The sequence below is a fragment of the Podarcis pityusensis genome (genome assembly GCF_964106645.2).
Source record: "Podarcis pityusensis genome assembly, chromosome: 6".
Classification (NCBI taxonomy): domain Eukaryota; kingdom Metazoa; phylum Chordata; class Lepidosauria; order Squamata; family Lacertidae; genus Podarcis; species Podarcis pityusensis.
In genome coordinates, this window is record NC_138030.1 from 73,779,690 (window position 1) to 73,801,027 (window position 21,338).

Here is a 21,338-nt window from a genome sequence, read left to right on the forward strand (position 1 = left end):
CTGGAGAATGGCACTGAATAAGGAACATGACAGTCTGCCACATTTTGTTGTGGGTCGCATCAGCTTGGTTAGATTAGTGACCCTCTAAGTGATGGACACGGGTGGCGCTGTGGGTTAAACCACAGAGCCTAGGACTTGCCGATCAGAAGGTTGGCGGTTCGAATCCCCGCGATGGGGTGAGCTCCCATTGCTTGGTCCCTGCTCCTGCCAACCTAGCAGTTCGAAAGCACGTCAAAATGCAAGTAGATAAATAGGTACCGCTTCAGCAGGAAGGTAAACGGCATTTCCGTGCGCTGCTCTGGTTTGCCAGAAGCAGCTTCGTCATGCTGGCCACATGACCCGGAAGCTGTACGCCGGCTCCCTCGGCCATTAAAGCGAGATGAGCGCCGCAACCCCAGAGTCGGCCACGACTGGACCTAATGGTCAGGGGTCCCTTTACCTTAAGTGATGGATGTCAGAAAATTCTGAGGAAAATAGAAAAGGAAGCAGAAATTTCTGCAATTCGCATGGTTAGTCTGTGGAAACCAGGAACGGAAACCAGTCAAACGAATATGCTCAGCATTCAAGCATGTTGTTGTTTAATTCCGTAAACAATATACAATAAGTGGCTTTTTGAACATTGTTTTGTTGCTTCTCTTACATTGAAATGAATGAAAGTTACATTAGTTACCTAAATAGTTACATAACATATGTAAAATAGCGGGACAGTGAGACAGATAACATAGTATTTGACAGAAATCAAACTGCAGTGGAATGGAAACAGTGCTGTTTGTTATGAACGCAGTTTAGAATGGAATTTGCTGCCTTCTTTCATCCCTACTCAAAATGGGAGCTGGGATAATGAAGAGACAGGGCTGTCCTCCATTGCCAGCTATTCAAAGGGAGCATCATCAAATGCAATTGCCTCACACTCTATTCCACAGTTTTCCAAGCTTTTCATGTTGGTGACTCACTTTGCAGACATGCATCATTTCACAACACGGTAATTCAGTTTTACTAGCAGACCGGAGGTTAAACTAACTCCTTTCTAGCCCTGGGAGGAGAGCAGGGAGCATTCGCGCGACACACTTACACACTGCAGCCGACACACTAATGTGTCGCAAAACACAGTTTGGAAAGCTGTGCTCTTGTCTGCCCTGTGTAACACTGAATGGAGCAGTGTGGTGAGGGAGAGGGTTTTTCCATTTTGTATTTTGTACAGCATCTTTTTGTTGGGTTGGTACTTCATAAAAATTGAATGTCAAGAACAATGTATTATTTCCAGGAGTTGCAGTTCACATTCTCTTGGAAATGGACAGAAATACTTTCACTCAGCTTGGGCATGAATACTTGTTTTTAGCAGCCAAATCAATCTGAAAATGGATGATTTGATAACACTGCTTAAGAAAAAAAAAAAGATGCACGGAATCGTCGGTGAGAAATAGTACTGAAGAGTTAGCAGTTACTGAGTCACTGTAAATGTGCCAACAGAGTAGAACATGGCCTGATGCAATCAATACTGAGTAAAGCGGTATTTGCTTGTCCCTGTCGTCCCCCCCCCCCCAATGTAGCATCTAATTTGCTACATGATTATCTGTATCCAGGAGTTAACGGAATCTCTTTTGTCAGATAACCTTTCTGGTTTTGTACGGATGACATTTGGTTGGGAATCGGCTAGCATCTATTCCAACAAAAGCCAGGGTACTTCTTTATTTTTTTTGCGGGGGGGGGGGGGGGTATATGCATCAAAACAGACTTTCTGGGAGTGACAACAATTTGGAGGAGTCCTGCGTGTGAAAGGTCAAAATAAAAATAATTAAAAAGGAAAGAGCTGGCAAACAAAGCAAATTATGTTTTAAAAGTCAATAATCTTTCATCCAGGCTGGGGTGAGGAGGGGAAACAGCACTACACAAAGGGAGGTGGGTGGTGCCCCTCCCCATTGCCATGTAGAGGCCTCATCCAGGCCTAAATCTGTACATGTAAGAAAGGCAACACATGCTCACAACAGGTACACATCTTCTCTTGTTCGTATCATCTACCGGCCGCAAATTCCTGCCACGTATATATGTACATGCACAGGACTGAAAATGCATTGTGTAATGTGTGGGGCAACTCCAAATCACACCAGCGTCAGCCAATGTTGTTTTTAGCTCTGCCTGTTGTTATGTACTGAGCCTTGGATAGGATTTGAGGTTTCTAAGGTGTTTGGCTTCTAAAGAATTCTTTCCTAAAGAATTTGCCGAGAAAGTTCTAATAAGACCACAGAGGATCCAAACAGGCGCTGTTGTGTGCTCCTTGGTAACAACATTACAGGGGTTTCTTTTGATGCTAATTCCACGCTCCAAGTCCTTCCTACTCACAGCATGTGGGAAACCAGTTTCCATGGTTGCTGAGAGACCTGCGTTGATTGCGAGGTGATTAGGGCACCTCAGGCAGAGAGGCAAATTTCAGGTATGTAGACCAGGTAGTGCACTCAGGGGCCTAGGATGCTGAGATAAGATGGCGCCCGGCACACTTCCCCTGTGCCGATGGACGCTTGTGCCGATAGGAAAAACTTGACCTCTTAGCAGAGTCCTTAGCAGAGTTCTGCAGTGGTAGAAAGTGTTTCCTTGTGTGTGGATAATAAATCAGACCGAACGCAGGCTTCTTGCTAATCTCTAACAGCCTTTAATGAGAAGAAAAACATCATAAATCAGCCGGGCGAGAGAGCGGACATTCTTTCGTCTCTCAGCCAAAAACGAAAGGAAACTCACACACAAAGGAAGATTCCCGTATGTGAATCTTGAATTGGAAGACACAAGATCTACCCACTCTGGAAGAATGGCAGATGAAGGTGATTGACTACATGGAATTGGCAGAAATGACTGGCAGAATCCGAGACCAGGGAGAAGAGTCGGTGAAAGAAGACTGGAAGAAATTTAAAGACTATTTACAGAAATATTGTAAAATTAAGGAATCTTAGAAGGATGTTGGATAGAAACTAAGTGGTTTCCAGCTGTAATGCTTTAAGAGATACGAAAAAAGGTTTACAATTGGGTAAAAGCTTAATGGTAAGGATTTGCTGAACTAACAAACTGAACTGGAATACAAAAAAGGGAGGTATGAGGAGGTCCAGGGAAATAAGTGTAAGGAAGATAGGTTATGGAAAATTAACGTGTTTTTTAACTGTTTTTATTTTGTATGTTTTTTTTTATATTTCATTTTTTTTGTTATATCTTAAAAACTTTATTCTTTTTTCTGTATTTTGTATTTTCACTTTTTGTTTTTGTGTAATTTTTGTATTCTTTGAAACCTTAATAAATATCATCTTAAAAAAAAAGAAAAAGATTCCCGTATGTGAACCAAACCACGCCTCAGAATGTGAGACGTCACACAGAAGAACTGTTTAACCCTGTAAGTTCTGATTCTCCTCACATAGGAAGGGGGGTGCGGGGGTGCAGTGCGGACCACCCTGGGTGTTATCCTTGAGGGGGGGTGACAATATGGCACAATGTGGGGGGCGGCACTTACAGCAGGGCCTGGCCTGCAGCGGCCCCAAGCCATGCATCTCTCCTGGGAGTGACGTGATGGCTCAGGACCCTGCGCTGACAGAAATGGCAGCATGGGGCTTGCATCAACCAGGTGGACTCCGTGTGCCGCGCCCCGTTCGGCGCCCCCATGTGCGGATTGCTGCAGCCCCCCCGCGGGCAGTTCGCCCTGCCCCCGCCGCTCCCGGTGCCAGAACAGCTAGCTACACCCCTGAGTGCACTTTAAAGTTGACTGAATGGAATATGGAAAATAACTACAGTGGATGCTTGGGTTGGAAACGTGATCCGTGTGGGATGCACATTCGCAACCCACAGTGGCACATCTGCGCACATGTGGGTTGCGATTCAGTGCTTCTGCGCATGCGCAAAGTGCAATGTAGAGCTTCTGCGCATGCGCGACTGCCAAAACCCGGAAGTAACCCGTTCCGGTACTTCTGGGTTTCGGCAGTCTGTAACCCAAAAAAGCGCAACGGGAAGCATCTGTAACCCGAGGTATGACTGTACTTCTGCTGAATTCGAAACCAACCACGTTCTGTAGAAGAAAGATTTTTTTTAAAAAAGAACCATTTCAAATTCTTTACTTCAAGATTTGAGCTCTACTCTACCAATATGAATGTCAACACTTTGCGATACCGGCGTTCATACTGAAGTAGGGGTGTTGCAACAGAGGGAATGCAAATATGTCGAAACAGTTTTGGCAACTTTGATTCCTTGTTTCATTATTGTTAGTTGAACATCAGAATTTTAAAAACTCTGTCCTATTCAAAATGTCACAGGAACATGGCAAGCTGCCTTATATAGAGTCAGAAATTGGCCTATGCAATTCTGCATTCTCTATAATGACTAGGCGTGGTTCTACGGGATTTTAAGCAGTTGTTCTCAGTCCTACCTGAAGATACCAGGGACTGAAGTGTCATTTTAAATGTTAAAATGCTCAGTTGCTGCCAATTTTAAGTAATGATTTTTAAAAACATGGTGAAATCTCACCCACTTGCATCATATCCAGAACATGATATTTTAAAACAAGGTGTTTTTGGGGGAAAATTTTGGCTGTATTATTGAAACAGCAGAAGGCAAATAGCTGGCCCCAGAGACAATAATCCTCATTAAGAATAGAAAAGTGATCTGATCACATAGCTTTTAATAACCGAGCAATAAAAAGAAGAATTTGTGCTGTACCTGAGGATATTTTGTTCCAGCTCATTCATCCGTTGTTGATCCTCTCGATTCTGGTTTTGCATTTCTTCTTGTTCTTTTGGAGTCAGAGTATTTAATCCATCCCAGAGCCATTTCTCACGCAGAGCTTTTTTCTACAGATATTAACATATTTTAAAAGAATCTCATTACCAGTTTCATTCGACTGCCACACATCTGGCACAAATTGAGCATGCATTGGCTCAACCTTGATGAACAACCATATTGTTTTACCACAGGCCAGATATGCATCTGCAAGGCTGAAGAAGCTGTGGTCACTCAGTGGTGACATTCAGAAGTTTCATGTCTCGGCTTAAAAAAGCCTTTTGGCTATGCATACAACCCCTCTGAGCAAGCGAAAAAGCCAGGAAGCCTTCCATTAACGAATAGGGTCCTGTTTCATTCATTTCCACTGGGAAACTGTGGTCAACAGTATGGAACAAATCAGGATATTAACCCATGGTTTGAAGGCTCAGTATCCTGTTCTGATACCATAGTTTCCTGGTTTGGATGAAGCGGGAAACTATGGTTAGAGACTTCCTGGTTTGATTGCCACCTCAAGTGAAGGAAGGTTTGAAAGGGCTATGTACATGGCCCAAAGGCTCATATCTTGGCTTCATGAGCAGATCATCTGAATGATTATATTTAATATTCTTGCTCCATGACAAACAATCTGATTTCTGCCATCCTCCTCTTTCCTCCTCCCCTTTCCAGTGTGAGGCTACTTGTACAGAAATAGTCTTAACCGTGGGCTGTTTTTGTAGGAATTTCCTTGGGTGGCCTTCAAACCAGGAATCTAGGGGAACTTGTAAAAAGGAGGTTCAAAAAGAGAGGATGTCTCTCTTATGGAGTGGCTTCTTAGGTGCTGCAAGTATATTATGCCAAACGGAGGCTACTAACACAGTATGATGGGATAAGATTCTCAGAATGGCCTCAATGATGGCATGCTACATTTGTCTAGCGTAGTTCACATTCCACCATATTATTGGCACCGAGGCATTAGATAGCACAGACCTCTGCCATCAGGCTCCAGGCATGCCTGGAAGCAAATACTTCCCACAATACTTCCTCAGGAGCCAACCGTTTCATAATGTGAAGTAAATGTTGCTTGAAGTTTCACATGTGCCTACAGTGCTTTAAGAGGTAAAGATCTAAAAGGTTCCCTTTTAAGGCTCTAGACAGATTCTTCTGCCCCAACACCAATTTCTTAAAAGAGTCAAGTACATTTCTTTTATGAGCTGGAACTCAATGAGAACATTTTACTCATTAGTTAGGATAAAGGACATAACAAATGAAGAGGACCTGTAAAATATACTGCAAGACCCTCCTGTATGTCATTAAAATGGAGATAGCATCCCTAAGGCCTGTTTCCCCCCATCTCCTTCCAGGGATATGTCACCTGGACTTGGCCTGCCGTTATAATCACAGATAATTACTTCTTTTTTTGGTTTTTGTTTTCCCTTGCAGCATTGTTCTCTTTTACTAGTGATGCCAACCTGTTTGTGCCAGAATTTCAGTCCAGTTCTCATTTATTTTTAGCAAGCACATATAGGGTTTGCTGGGCAACCAAAGGACATGGTCTCTGAACTGCCCTGAAGGAGTTAAGGAATGCATTCCATAGTTGCATAGCAACTGCAATTCCAGCTCTCTCCACTCTCAAACTGGGGAAAGGTAGCCATGAAAGCTGAGGTCTTAATGTAGCATTTAGCTGCCTAACAGAGCCATGGCAGTCAACCAACAACTGGTCTGATAATAATGTTCACCGTTGCCTTCTCATATCCCTGAAATTTACTGGTAAAGAGCTTTGATTGATTGATTGTTCAATTATAAATATTTTTGCGATTCCAAAGTGAGTAACAACATTAAAAGGAAACTGCAGTATAACACAACTAAAACAACATACAATAAAACACAATATGAAGCAGCATCTGACAGCAATTATCAAAGCCCATTCCCTTCAAAATATTGCAGCGAATGTCAAAGCCTTCCTCGACATCATAACAGCACAGTCCCATTAGTTCCCACTAGAAGTCTGAGAGAATAAAAAAACATATTTCATGGAAATATGGCCAAAGATGAGGCCACTTCCATTTCAACTACCCTCATTTACACATTTACACACTGGGTAACCCTCCTTTACAAAACGATATACAGTCGTACCTTGGTTGAACGAACGCCTTGTGACTTCAACGTTTTTTAATAATCATAATCATAATCATAATCATAATCATAATCATAATCATAATCATAATCATAATCATTTATTATTTATACCCCGCCCATCTGGCTGAGTTTCCCCAGCCACTCTGGGTGGCTCCCAATCAAATGTTAAAAACAGTACAGCATTAAATATTAAAAACTTCCCTGAACGGTGTTTGGCTCCTGAACACCGCAAACCCGGAAGTGAGTGTTCGGGTTTGCGAATGTTCTTTGGAACCTGAATGTCCAATGCAGGGACTTCCTGCAGCCAATCGAAAACTGCACCTTGGCTTCCAAACGTTTTGGAAGTCAAACGGACTTCTGGAATGGATTCTGTTCAACTTCTGAGGCAGCACTGTATATGCGAAAAGACTCCAAGAGCAAAAGGCAAGCAATGCCCTCTCCGTTGTTCTTCTCCTCCCATCCTTTTGTCCCTTTCACAGAGGTCATGTTGGGACTGTGAGCACTAGCAATTGATTATGAACTCCTCCTCTCCTCTTGCTCAGCAACTGACTGTTCCCGATAGCTGACCATATTCTATACCCACTCCAGGGTTTTTCTAGTTCCAGCGACGACACTCCCCTGTGGCTGCAAAGCATCCAAGGAACATAATTTGCCATTAAAGGAGGCTTAGTTGTATCTGACCAAACTGCGGGAGGCAGTGGAAGACAGGAGTGCCTGGCGTGCTCTGGTCCATGGGGTCACGAAGAGTCAGACACGACTAAACGAATAAACAACAACAAGTTGTATCTCACACCCATTAAATGAGTGCTGCAGTCATTAAGCGTGTTATGTGAATTATTCCACAAAAGCAAGCATGTTTTCATGTGCTTGGAGACTTCACATGCGAACCTAGCCATGAGATGTGCACTAATGTTGGTGGGAGATTCCTTGTTTCCAGCTTTGCAATCTGTAGGCAAGTAGTTGTGCCCTTTCTTTAGTACGGAGAGCAGCGTGCTCACGAAAACCCTTGCTCCTACAGCGATTCATCACTTTCTAATTACGCCTCTCTCAAGCTTATTTAATTATATTTTCTCAAAATACTGTAATGGAATCTAAATCCCTGTATAATAATTTGTGCAATCATACTTATTAGCAATAACACTATTAAAATTCTCTGTTGGATGGGGGTAAAACAGGAAAGCACGGGAGTGACAGCAATGAGAACCTCATTTAAGAGCGAGAATATGTTAAAATTATGTAATTCTGTCTACTACATAACGCAGTCTGGGTCATTAACAGTGGAAGTGATGCAGTAAAAATTGATGAAGCAAGCTTATATGATGGGTATGTTAATTAAACAAGAAGCTGTCCAAAAGAAGTAGTGTACCAGTTTGATGGGACATGCTTCCTGGTTTTTAGAGCTCCAGGGCTCCATGCACCCCTTCTCACTGGTTAAAGACAATGCAGATTCTCAATGGCTTAAGAAAAAGATTCGTCATTGCTCATTTGCACGTGCAACTTAAGGGCTCCCAAACAATCATTCTGCAGCTGGTGTGCCACAGCTATATTAAACCATATCCTGGACCTCTGAGTAGAGGAAGAACAGCTGATCCTTTTGTCTTTGGCAGGACACAACTTCTCTGCTATAAGCACCCATGAGTAAGGGGAGGGTAGTGGCTGCTGGATGGTTGTCATAACTGAAAACACAAAGAAGTCCTTTTCAGGTGTTATGCTATCATTCTTCTACTCTAGGGAAGGGCAACTTCTGGCCCTCAACAGGTCCACCAAGCATTGTCAAAAGTCAGGGGTAATGGGAAGTGTAGTTAAGCAATGTCTGGAGGACACATGTTACCCACTCCTATCCCTTCTAATCTGTACACTGAAATTCGCTGTGCGGTGGACATGTGTGGATAGGGAGCAGCAGGTTCCATCTTTTTCAATCCACCCATGTTTACTGAATGCCTGGATAGGTTCCTTGCATGTCCAGCTGAATGAGTAGAGCGCTGTGTCTTCACAGTTGAGATCCCTGCACAGTCAAGGGTTCTAGATTGTCTGCAGAGATGCTTCTGGGCATACAGTTCTACGCGGGACCCTTGCTCAGGCATTCAATGTACAGTGGTACCTCGGGTTACATACGCTTCAGGTTACATACGCTTCAGGTTACAGACTCCACTAACTCAGAAATAGTACTCGGGTTAAGAACTTTGCTTCAGGATGAGAACAGAAATTGTGTGGTGGCAGCGGGAGGCCCCATTAGCTAAAGTGGTGCTTCAGGTTAAGAACAGTTTCAGGTTAAGAATGGACCTCCAGAATGAATTAAGTACCTAACCCAAGGTACCACTGTATATACGTGATGCTGCATACACTCAATGCGCCCAGCCATGATAGCCACAGCAGCATCAACCTTTTCACTGCTGAACTGATGGAGAACCTGGAGATCACTTTTGTGACTTCTGCAGTTCTTGCACTTTCTCACTGACCTCGACAACCACGTCCTACTACTGAGCCTCTAGTCAGGACACAATTTGTACCGAGATTTTTGTGACACTGTTTTGACTACTGTCAACAAATGAGCACTGTGATTTTTTATTTTTTATTGTTTCGTTCTTCATCTGACAAGCAATGTCAAGCTGTCCTTGAAAAGCTCAGCTTTTCATATGAGGCTGGCCATTTGATCCATCGGTAATTGGGATTTTGTACCAAGGAACTTGGCAAGTTTGACATCTGTAGGTGCTTCTGTAGTGCGTGGGAAGCAGGGTCAGAACATCTTTTCATGTAGGACCATTAAGTTAATTGACTAAACATTTGGCAGATACACCAAGTTACTGCCTGAGGATTTTAGAAGAATCTTTTATTTAATGCTTTGGTGAATCCCATTGTTATGGAGTCTATAGTCAATACTAAATTGAAAATGCTTTGCATGTTCAGACCTTTTAACCTCCCCCTTAAATAAATTCAGACAAGACTCAATTTTTTGTTTGGTTTTTGGCAGAATTTAGGCCACAACTTTATTGATTACAGCAAGTGAGTGGTTGCATAGGCTCTGGTTCTTCTAGCTCCCTGCACCATTGCAGGCAGCGCTGACCCAGGGCACCAGCATAGGTCAGCCTATGGTGAACACCCGTTAGGCAGAAAGCCGGGAACAGGCTATGTCCACCACCCAGATGTCCCCCTGGACTCAGGCATGGGCACAACCCCCTCACAGGGTTGACCAAACCACTGAGTCCCTGGATTCCTTTAACGGAATACCCTTCACATATCACCTGAACCAGTGCCTATCCACAACCTTAAAAGTTGTGATGATTTGCTACGTGGCAGGCGAAACCCAAATGGCAACAGCCAATCAGCCAAGTGGGGAAATTCCTACTGTGCCCCTGTCCCAACGACAGACGACGGCATAGCAAGGTCAAGAGCAACAAACCCTAAAAGTAGGGAGAGGTGGGCGGGTTTTCCAATGCATGCACCGAAAGAGGAAGTTCTGGGTCACGTGCATAGGTATATATAGGTCCCTTTATCCATTTAGCCTGCATCCCATTGGCCTGATTAAACCCAGCATCAAGGGACCTACCAATTGGGTATTGTGGCTATCCAATCGTACCCACCCTCAACACAGGGTTTGGTTACCAGATCTCACCGCAACACGTGCCCTCTTTAAGGGAGGACCTGATTTGTCTGAAAAACGTGCCGTTGTACTTCTATTAAATAGTTATTTCTGGCCATCACTAAACCATCACTAAACAGCTCAAGTCTTTAAAAAAATGCCCAGTGCTGCTATTTATTAATTAAAATTATATATTGCCTTTCCTCTTAAAGGAGCCCAGGTTGACAGTTATTAACTAATGCACTCTGTTTTCTAGCTAGTAAAACTCAAAATTCACCTGCACACCTAAATAAAGATGACATTCATACTGCAAAAATTAAAGAAATGTTTAGATTTGTGAAGGAAAGAATGTATGTAACTGGACCTGTATTGATTAGACAGGACACTTGTGTCAGACTGGTTCACACATACATATTTGTCAAGTGATTACTTACATGTGTGAATGGGCCAATATAGATGTGACACCACAAATCAACATACTCCAACCTGATGTCCTCCAGATATTTTGAAATACAAATCTCATCATCCCTGACCATTGGCCGTACTGTCTGGGGCTGATGGGAATTGTAGTCATGTGTGTGTGTGTGTGTGTGTGTGTGTGTGTGTGTTTGTACACCTGCTTGGGGAAAAGCTGCTTTTCAATCAACTCAGGTCAAATATTGAGCTAACAGACATCCAGTGTAGAGAAATCAAGGGATGTACACACCTGTATAAGCCAATTGTTGATACTCTTATTAACGACTTCTTACATTTTTAAGCAGTGGATTTCCAAAAAAGAAAAGAAGAAAATTATTTGAGTCTCCTCATGGGCAGGTTACCTTCAAGTGCTGATGTTTTAGTTTTTCTTCCTCAACTTTAAGGCGTTTCTGAGTGATTTCTTCTTGAAGTTTCCTCTTGTCCTGCGAATTACAAAAATCGTAGAAAACCAAAGAGAATAAAATGTACAGTATATCTTGGAATATGAAAACTTTGTGCAGTAAGAAATGAGGTCTTAGATTTTAGAAGCTATTTGAAGTGCTTGAGATGGGCATGTGGGAGTTGTCTGCCTTTTTCTGCTTTCATTTAACAAAGAAAAAATGAAAAGGAAAGGAAGTCACTGGGCATATCTACACTACAAAAATAACAATTTTTAAATACCACTTCAATGGTTGTGGATTCCCTCAAGAACCCTGGAGATGGCAGTTTAGTGAGAATTTAGAGAATGCCACCTCACAGAACTGCAACTTCCTGGTTTCCCTAGGAAGAGGAAAGGATTGCTAAAATAGTTTTAAATCCATCTCTATCGAGAACAAATCTCAGGGTTCTTCTTCAACATATCATTTTCTTTTTAGTACATACCAGCTGTGTCTAGTATTAAAGGTTTAGGCATGCAAAACTATTAAACGATTGTTTCCCTTCATTTATCAGTCACCAGGGAAACAAATTCAAATTTCAGGAGGCAATTCTTTCAAGTCCCGAAATATGCTTCTGTTTTCTTTACATATTTACAAGCGAGAAACAGCAAGGGTGGTGTTAACTGAGGTAATTTCAGTTACAGAAAATTTAGCAACCAGGTTGGGCTCTGTTCCCATGATTGTCTAGAGACTTGGAATAATCTTCATTGCAGATAGGAGTTATTTCTGGCACACATCCCATAACGCAACTATAAACAGCATTTGGGATGTAAATAGTTTGCTAGCCTGTATTTACATGTATCCTTATAACGTTTATACTTTTAGCAGGGCCTCCTGCTTCTACTTCCGCATCTTGCTGAGAGAAACAGCTGAACATATCTGAGAGAAGAATGATAGCTGGTGTTGTCGTTCCATTTTTAAACTTTGTTTACTAAGGTACGCCCCCAGTAGCAATTTTGAACGGTTCAGTTAATCCAGATTTCAAGAACATCCTGCTGCCAGTCTCTGAACTTCATGCCTTCCTTTCTTCTGAATGCCACTATATTAAGGGCCTTGAAATAATTTGGCCATGAATGGTGCAGTAGGTCATCAAAATGACTTTGTAGATTAAAAGCAAACTCCCAAAGAGAGCTCTTTTTCCTAACTCAGAGCATGCCTCCAGATATACCTTCACAGTATCCTGCAAAAGGATCTCAGATTTCCCCCCCACTTTTGCTCGAGAAACGAATGGCACATTCTTGGCTCCAAATCCAGGGACAATTTAATTTTTCTCTTTGCTCACTCTCCCGACTCCAGGAAGGCTGGATTTCCCTTCTAAGGAAATTAGGGGTATTTGGTGAGGGGGTGTGGGGGAAGATCACTATGAGGGCCAACCAATCAGAATAGTGATCAGCCCCTTTTTGGGGGGGCAAATAGGATTCTCTTGAGCTCACCACTTAAGCTAAGGTGGTATGTCTGACCGAAACAAGGTGAGCTCAATTCCAGAGTTAGTTTACTGCACACATTACTTTTCCCAAAGTGAAAAGTAATGGATAAATTGTGGAGTTTTATACTGGAATATATAGCAACGTATCACCACTCGTATTAAGTATATCCAGACATGCCCTAAGTGATAATGAGTTTTACACTGGGGTACAATATAGAGAGAGCAGAAGGTGTTCCATCAGGTTTTGTGGGATTTCCGTAAGGCAATGCTACCACTACTTTGTATTGCAGGGACCGTTAAACTTTTTGGGCACGTGGGCTCATTTTCAAACTGGAGAAGCTGTTGTGGGCACCAGACACGTAGCACAGATGAGCAAATAATTCAGTCTAATCTACCGGCTACAACAGAATTCTTCTTTCAAGCCGAATTTCAGTGAGGAGAGAGGCGGTAGAAGGGACTCAGTGGGCGCCAGAGAAAGACATGTGTGCCTACAGGCCCATTGGTGACTCCTGCCATAGAAGTTCACGGCAGTGTGTTGGAGGTGATATTCTTGTTTTTGATTATTCTGGATAAAAATTTTTAGTATTTTTTTTGCATACTTAGGGATATTGTATCATGTAATTTTATATTTTCTTGTAAATAGCTTTGGGACTCCTTTCAGTTGTGTGAAGGGATAAATAATTGAAATAAACTAAACTAGCCCCCCCCATGTGCCCTGCCCATATGCCGTATTTTTCGCTGTATAAGATGCATCAGACCACAAGACGCACCTAGTTTTTGGAGGAGGAAAACAAGAAAAATATATATTCTGAATCTCAGAAGCCAGAACAGCTAGAGGGATTGCTGCGCAGTGAAAGCAGCAATCCCTCTTGCTGTTCTGGCTTCTGGGATAGCTGCGCAGCCTGCATTCGCTCCACAAGACGCACACACATTTCCCCTTACTTTTTAGGAGGGAAAAAGTGAGTCTTATAGAGCAAAAAATACGGTAAATATGTTAGGAGCTTGTTCTACTCTCGAGTAGGACCCTGGCAGAGACACATGCCCGACTGGCATGTTCCCTCCCTCCTGGTCGATCATTTGGGAGCTTCAAAAGCTTTCTTCTGCCCAAACATCACAGCGACCTATGCCAACAGACACCGGCACACTTAGGGATCCGCAGAATGTTCGCAGCTTGCGTAACAGAACTCAGCAACTCAGCATTTGGGCTAATCTACTTTATTTACATATAAACACACACGGAGCACTGCAACATGGCTCCCTCTCTCTCTAGCATCAGACAGCAAAGAGAAAAGAACAAAGGACAATAGTCCCACTTCACGGAACCCAGTAACACAAACATCCTGTCTCCGTCACTTCCCACTCTGTGGAGTCAAAACATATACCGTCATGTGATAGACAAAAATCCCATAACTGCAATCATGGAGCAGGAATTCTAACAATATATATATATATATATATATATATATATATATATATATTTGTGGTACCACTGCTGGGAATGGCATGAATGTGTGTATTGGAGCACAGTTTGGGATACTACTTTTCCAAACTTCCAGTTTTACCATTGCAATCTGCTAAAGCAATCCTATTCCCCCTAATGATCAAACTAGCTACCAGCAACCTAGGCACAATTATTTGAAGAAAATATGTCCTACTGAAACAAGTGGAATTTCCTTCTAATATATTTGTTGTTGTTGTTGAAATAAAATATCCACATCTCACTGCAGTCATTGAAATGACTTGTGGGATCTTATATAGATATGGCTTGTAGTCACAGAAAATTCCAGAAGCATAGTGGGGGTTGTTGTTGTTTAATCCAGCCTTTCTTACTAGGAACCTTTCACGAAACAGAAAAATTATATGTAATAGGCCTTTGACAGTGCAGTGAGAGGAAAGGAATTGAGCTTCTTCCAGCAACGGAAGAATTATTGTTCAGCTATTAAGTTCCACTAATGCATTAGCCTTTATTCCATCCCCTTTCAATATATGTCAGTTGACACACTTTTAAAGCTTAAAAGCTGTTGCATTTCTCAGCCAGTTTTTTTAATTAAAAAAAACTTCATTCATTTCCAGCAAGAAATCTATGTGTTTAATCAAACCACTTTCTATATTAACTTGCATTTATTATCACTAAAGGGCCATATAAGCACAAATCTTTCAAAAGCAGCAAGCTAAATAAGGGTACCAGAACATAGCCAATGTTGAGACTAATAGCTTAGAAAGTGTAGTAGCCAGAATCAACAAGCCAACTTCTCATCTGCAGTGGATTGTGGATGAAGATGCCTGGTCAAGCTTCTTGTAGTGAGGTTCCTCAGTTACTTCTTGGGTGCCTGAAAAAGCTCCCCCTCTTTCCTCCATCTTACCTCCCCTAAACCCCCCCCCATACCTTCTTGAGGCCCTCTCTCTTTCTTCAAACCCCTTCTTAACACACCCAGCTTTCCCATGAAGCCTTTGGCACAACCTCAAGTGCCAGCATCCTATTGTAACCAAGTCTATTTACATGTAATGGAAACAAACATGCATTTTCCCTCGGTATACCCCTGCCTCCTTTTCCTATACTTTCCCCTATTGTCTCCTCCATATTGAATTTTGGACTGCAAGCTGTCAAAGGCAGGGACCTGTCCTCTTGTATCGTATCAAGCAGTCATGTATATTGATGGCACTGTATCAACAGTGCTTGACCAACTGAGTTGTCTAGTTCTAGTTACAGGTAGGTAGCTGTGTTGGTCTGCCGTAGTCGAAACAAAATAAAATTAAAAAAAATTCCTTCCAGTAGCACCTTAGAGACCAACTAAGTTTGTTATTGGTGTGAGCTTTCGTGTGCATGCAAGAAGAAGAAGTGTGCATGCACACAAAAGCTCATACCAATAACAAACTTAGTTGGTCTCTAAGGTCCTACTGGAAGGATTTATTTTTTATTTTGAGTTGTCTAGTGTTATACTACTGCTATGGGCTCAAAGCAGAAAGCAACATTTCTCCTTTACATTCCTATGGATGCGGGAAGAAATCCTCTATGTTTCTTGTGAACAACCTTGCAAACAAGCCCATAAAAGTTACTAGCCTGCAAATATTTGCGCACCATGAATTAAGTCACTTGTGGTCTGAAAAGTGGAATGGGGAAGGCTTGACTCTCTTCCATCTTAAAAAAAAGAGGAAGAAAATATTTCCGCAGCAGATCTCTTTATTCATGGGCTACAAAGTGAGTAGCCCGCATCTAGTGCCTTTTTGCAGCAATGGATGTATGGGAAGCAATGGATGTATGACATTAGCCACTATCCTTTATCTATCCTGACATTTCCTATGAAATACTGTGTTTTGATGCATTTTCGCCCCAAACCAGCTTTGATCTGAATTGAGAAAAAGAATGACCAAGTTGTGTTGTAAGTTGGTAATGGGTACATTGCCAGTGGCTGCATTTGCAAGCTTGACTATGGAGTCGTTTGATAGTGATGCCAGTTCACCAGCAAGAAGTCTTGCTATTCATGGAGAAACAAAAAAAGAGTTTGAACCAAGGGTTGTGAAATAAATAGCTCCTGAAAGTTAAAGAACAGCTGAATTTACTTATTTCGTTCTTTAACCATCAGCTCTTTAGTTGTGTAAGCAAGGGAAGCACTGGGAGCAATGGGAACAGGCATGAAACAAAAATGTCAGAAAGAGCTTTCTCATTCTTCCAAAGCATGTTGCGTCTAGCTTTAGTAGCGCTTCAAAGGAACATAATCATTATTGTGCTATGATGCCACCCACAGCCAATCATAGCTCTACCCTTAAAGAATAGCCAGTGAACTAATCTACTGGCCCAAACCTGTCATGAGATGAGAGAATGAGGGTTAGATCAGATCAATAGGGAGCTAGACATCAATGCTATTAGTTGTCGTTCTTCCTCTTAAGAATAGCACAGTTCTGAGACAACTTTCTGCAAGCGCTGGGATCTTTATGAATAAAATATCTCCACCATAGTGTGAACTGAATTGAATTTCCCATATCATACTCCTTTAAAACACACACACACACACACAGAATGTTGGTGTTCCCATGAACTACCAACAAATACTCATTTAATTAAGCAGAAGATTAATTGCCCAGGGTACTTCTTTTCTTTTTAAACTATGGAATTTCCTTGTTCCAGTTCATTCTTAGCTTTCTGACCTGGTGTCCTTCAAATTAATGCACAGATGCACACTCACTGAGCCACTTGGTCTTAATGACAGCATCACATATGCCTGATATAAAACACTGCCTGACTCCTACATCTCTGGCATTCAGCGCCTGGGAGCTAATGGTCAAATTTATGTTCCTGCCATAAATGCAAGTCATACGCAGAATTCTGCTGACTGCCCAAAGTTTGTAGTCTACAAAAAGGAACAAAATAAGGACAGAAATGAAGGGTTTCATACAGAACAGGGAGACGTTCCAACCACCTCAGTAACCTCTAAGCAGCTTTGATAATGATTTTCTAAAATATATATTACAAGACAGATATTACAAGACACACACAAGCACACACAAAGACTGATATAGAGAAGAAGTACTTACGGTTATGGCCTGAAATCTTTCCTTCAGCAGTTCAGCTTCTTCCATTCTAGAAATCAAACAAACACACAGGTTTTGAAATCTACAAAGAAACACTACATAGGCACAGAGGTTTCCCGTATGGAAGAGGAGGAGGAGCGCGACGAGGCAAATGCTTCTGAAGGGTTATGATCTAATTCCCACAGAGGAGGGAGAATTCCCGACTTATGTGGTGTGTCTCCAAACAGATGAGCAAGTCGGCTCAGACAGACACATGTAATGAGGGTGTGCTGGGGAGGCAGACATCCAGAATACTGGCATGAGTTGACTGACAAGTTTGAACGGCAGAACACAAGCCCTTTTCCTTCTGCAGCTGCCAATTCTTTGTCGTAATCATATGCACACTTGGCAGGCCATAGATTAACCGTTAACTGCCCAACCTCCCCCCCCCCCCGCAAATCATATTTGCTGGCGTTCTTTAATGCGCAATGGTAGTAGTTATTTTTAAAGAGGTGAAATATAAATCCCTGACATCTTTAAGCCGTACCCCTTATTTAATGTTCATTGAGATGCCGTCATCAGAATAATTAGCAGTTTTGTAGCATTTAAAGCTTTTCCTTTGTAACCCATGCAGCTGCCACTGTAAAGGGAAGACTTTATAACTTGTACCCATACTACAGATGAGGGCTCAAGGCTGCGAAGAATTAGCTGGCCTGAGGTCACCTAGATCACAACCTAAATCGTAACAGAGCTCTCTCTTGCTGGCTTCAAACTTTCCCTCAATGTCCTTAGCTGCTATACTATACCAGATGTTAGCTTAATTAACCACAAACCCTGAAATTTTGAATACTCAGTTGGGGGGACACGTGTTGCAAAATGTGTTTTCTTTGCTATGAAACCCTGCAAAAATTTGTCAGCAGTTTGGAGGGGATCCCAATTTTTGGGCTCCATAGTTAACGAAGCTCCTAATGCTGCCGTCCCACAGTGTTGTCTCTGTGTGTGGTAATTTAGAATCATGGAATTAAGTTGGAAGGGACGCTGATGATCATTGTCCAACCCTCCTACAATGCTGGAATATGCAGCTGTCCCGTATGGGGATTGAACCTGCAACCTTGGCATTATCAGCACTATTCTCTAACCAACTGACCTATCCACTGAGTTTAAATTTAAATTTAAACTCAAATGTAGGCTTTGAAAACATTTTATAATCTAGTGACAGAATTATACAGTGGTACCTCGGGTTACAGACACTTCAGGTTACAGACGCTTCAGGTTACAAACTCAGCTAACCCAGAAATAGTACCTCGGGTGAAGAACTTTGCTTCAGGATAAGAACAGAAATCGTGCGGCGGTGGCGCAGCAGCAGTGGGAGGCCCCATTAGCTAAAGTGGTACCTCAGGTTAAGAACAGTTTCAGGTTAAGACGGATCTCCAGAACGAATTAAGTTCTTAACCCGAGGTACCACTGTATAGCAGGTTCTTATGGCAGATTGTACAGTTGTGTACAATGTATGTACCAGCTGTGTGTATGTGGGACACTAATGTCAGTGGCTACCATTCGGCAGTACAGTGCTAACAGAACCACCCCCTACCTTGGTTGCTACCCAGTCTCCCTGTGGTGAGGAATTTGGGGTTGGGGTAAGCGAGAAGAGAAGCAGGCAAGTACTGCCACAGTCATGCCTTGGCCTCTGCAGAGGCAGCATTAAAAGAAAAGGGACCCCTGGACGGTTAAGTCCAGTCAAAGGTAACGATGGGGTGCAGTGCTCATCTCACTTTTCAGGCAGAGGGAGCTGGTGTTTGCCCACAGACAGCTTTCTGGGTCATGTGGCCAGTGTGACTAAACTGCTTCTGGTGCAATGGGACACCGTGACAGAAACCAGAGTGCACGGAAATGCCATTTACCTTCCCACCACAGCGGTACCTATTTATCTACTTGCACTGGTGTGCTTTCGAACTTCTAGGTTGGCAGGAGTTCAGACAGAGCAATGGGAGCTCAGTCTGTCATGGAAAATGGTTCTCTAGGTCACCAATATGGAAATGCTATGAGCTGACAATTTGAAATCTGGTGCAAGAATCACTTGCAATATATAAAGACCTGACATTAGCAATATATATATAGACCCTAAAGTTTTGAAGTCCCCCAATGGTGCAACAATTAAAAAGAAAAACCGCCAGCACATTTGCAAAGCTAAGCAGGGTCTGCTATGGTTTCAGATTGGATGGGGGAACCATATGTTGAGAATCCTGCATTGCAGGGAGTTGGGCTATAGATGACCCTCAGAAGTTACTTCCAACTCTATGGTTTTATGAAGTTCCATTGTGTATATGGGCCCATAACCTACTCATAGTGATCAGGTTGTCTTTTGTAAGGCAACTTGGGAATTTTTAGCATACACTGAAGGGCAGGATATAAATTAAAAGTGTTTAGAAAAGAAAAGAAGAAAGTGTTAATTCAGAATTATTAAGGACCTGATCTTTTCTATACATAGAAAATTAATGTTCCCTCTTTCATTATAGGGGAGTTTCCATACTCTGAAAGTAAAGCTGAGCTTTTTTCAACAACTGTGAAGCTGAATGTGATTTTATACGGCTGAGAACGTTGAGCAAGTTCTTTATCTTCCAAGTGAAAAGGGCAAGCATTCTAAAAATACACACAAAACTTGCAAAACAGGTAGAATGATGAAAAATAATATCTGCTCGTTGCAAAAAGACTGACAAATCTCTTCAATGTGTAATCTGAGTTGGTTTGAAATTGTTCCGCGCCTTTGGTATCATGTAACTGTAATTTCACAATCTCTTCAAATATAGATGAACATGGGAATCAGTATATGCTTGTTTTTGTTTTGGAAAATGTGCAGTGAAGCTGTGCCAGACCCTCCAAGTGTCCCTATTTTCCAGGGACAGTTCCAGATTTACAGAAGCCATCTCGGTTTCAGATTTGATCCTGGAATGTCCCGCTTTTACTTAAGATGTCCCTATTTTCATTGGAGAAACGTTGGAGGGTATGGAGTTATCTGACCCCTGAGCTGTCTGAAGGGGAGCCTGTATAGGGAAGGTTTTTTAAAAAAATGTTTCATGTTTTATTATGTTTTTATGTTGAAAGCAGTCCAGAGTGGCAAACCAGACAGATGGGTGGGGTATAAATAGAATAATAATAATAATAATAATAATGGAATAGGACATCCCTATTTTCATCTTTGGCCACCTCATGAGAAGAGAAGACTCCCTGGAAAAGACCCTGATGTTGGGAAAGATTGAGGGCACAAGGAGAAGGGGACGACAGAGAATGAGATAGTTGGACAGTGTTCTCGAAGCTACCAACATGAGTTTGACCAAACTGCGGGAGGCAGTGGAAGACAGGAGTGCCTGGCGTGCTCTGGTCCATGGGATCACGAAGAGTTGGACACGACTAAATGACTAAACAACAACAATTTTCATCCAAGAAATGTTGGAGGGAATGGTATGTTGCAAGAAGCCCAGAGGGGCTGGGGTATAAATAATAAAATTGTTGTTGTTGTAATGGAATGGGATGTCCCTATTTTCAACGGAGAAATGTTGAAGGGAATGCTGTGCCACTTGTCCATAGCACATAGATTCTGTGCCTTTATTATCTGAATTACAAGGAGGAATGAACAGGTGAAACATTCCCTATCACTGTATCTCAGCTTTCCTTAACCTTGGTGCAATAGATTTGCAGCACTGTTATATCACTTTAACAGTCATGGCGCCCCCGCAAAGGGCCATGGGAACTGCAGTTTGTTAAGAGTGCTGACGCCTGTTAGGAGACCTCCGTTCACCTCCTATAGAACTACAATTCCCAGAGTGGTTTAACAATAACTCCACAGGAAACTCTGGGAATTGTAGCTTGGGAAGTGGGAGGGATGGAATTGTGGCCGCCTCACAACCCTTAACAGATCACAGTTCCCAGGATTCAAACTGTGAAATTGGCACACCAGGGCTTTAAATTTATCGTGCGAATGTGGTCTCTGTTTACAAAAAGTGACATTATACATTATTCATCTCCAAGCACTGTTCTGTAGACCTGATATCTTTCCCACAAAGCTGAA

At 42.3% G+C, this 21,338-nt stretch overlaps 1 protein-coding gene and 1 long non-coding RNA gene across 3 annotated transcripts in view; one reads left to right on the forward strand and one right to left on the reverse strand.

Annotated features, from left to right (window-relative positions):
* Positions 1 to 21,338, reverse strand: part of PALMD (palmdelphin) — a 57,136-nt gene that overhangs the window by 10,032 nt on the left and 25,766 nt on the right. The window contains exons 2-4 of one of the 2 annotated variants that reach the window (XM_081008702.1): positions 17,297 to 17,342; positions 11,263 to 11,343; positions 4,687 to 4,817 (exon numbers count right to left, since the gene is read on the reverse strand). In XM_081008702.1, coding sequence (XP_080864828.1) covers positions 4,687 to 4,817; positions 11,263 to 11,343; positions 17,297 to 17,341 — 257 coding nt within the window. In that variant the 5' untranslated portion in view covers position 17,342. Of the gene's footprint in view, positions 1 to 4,686; positions 4,818 to 6,197; positions 6,325 to 11,262; positions 11,344 to 17,296; positions 17,343 to 21,338 lie in introns of those variants that run through there. The other variant, XM_081008703.1, reaches the window with a different exon arrangement.
* LOC308478817 lies at positions 11,368 to 19,954 on the forward strand. The gene is made up of 3 exons (XR_013987309.1): positions 11,368 to 12,273; positions 13,054 to 13,304; positions 19,789 to 19,954. It is a non-coding gene; the product is annotated as an uncharacterized lncRNA (long non-coding RNA).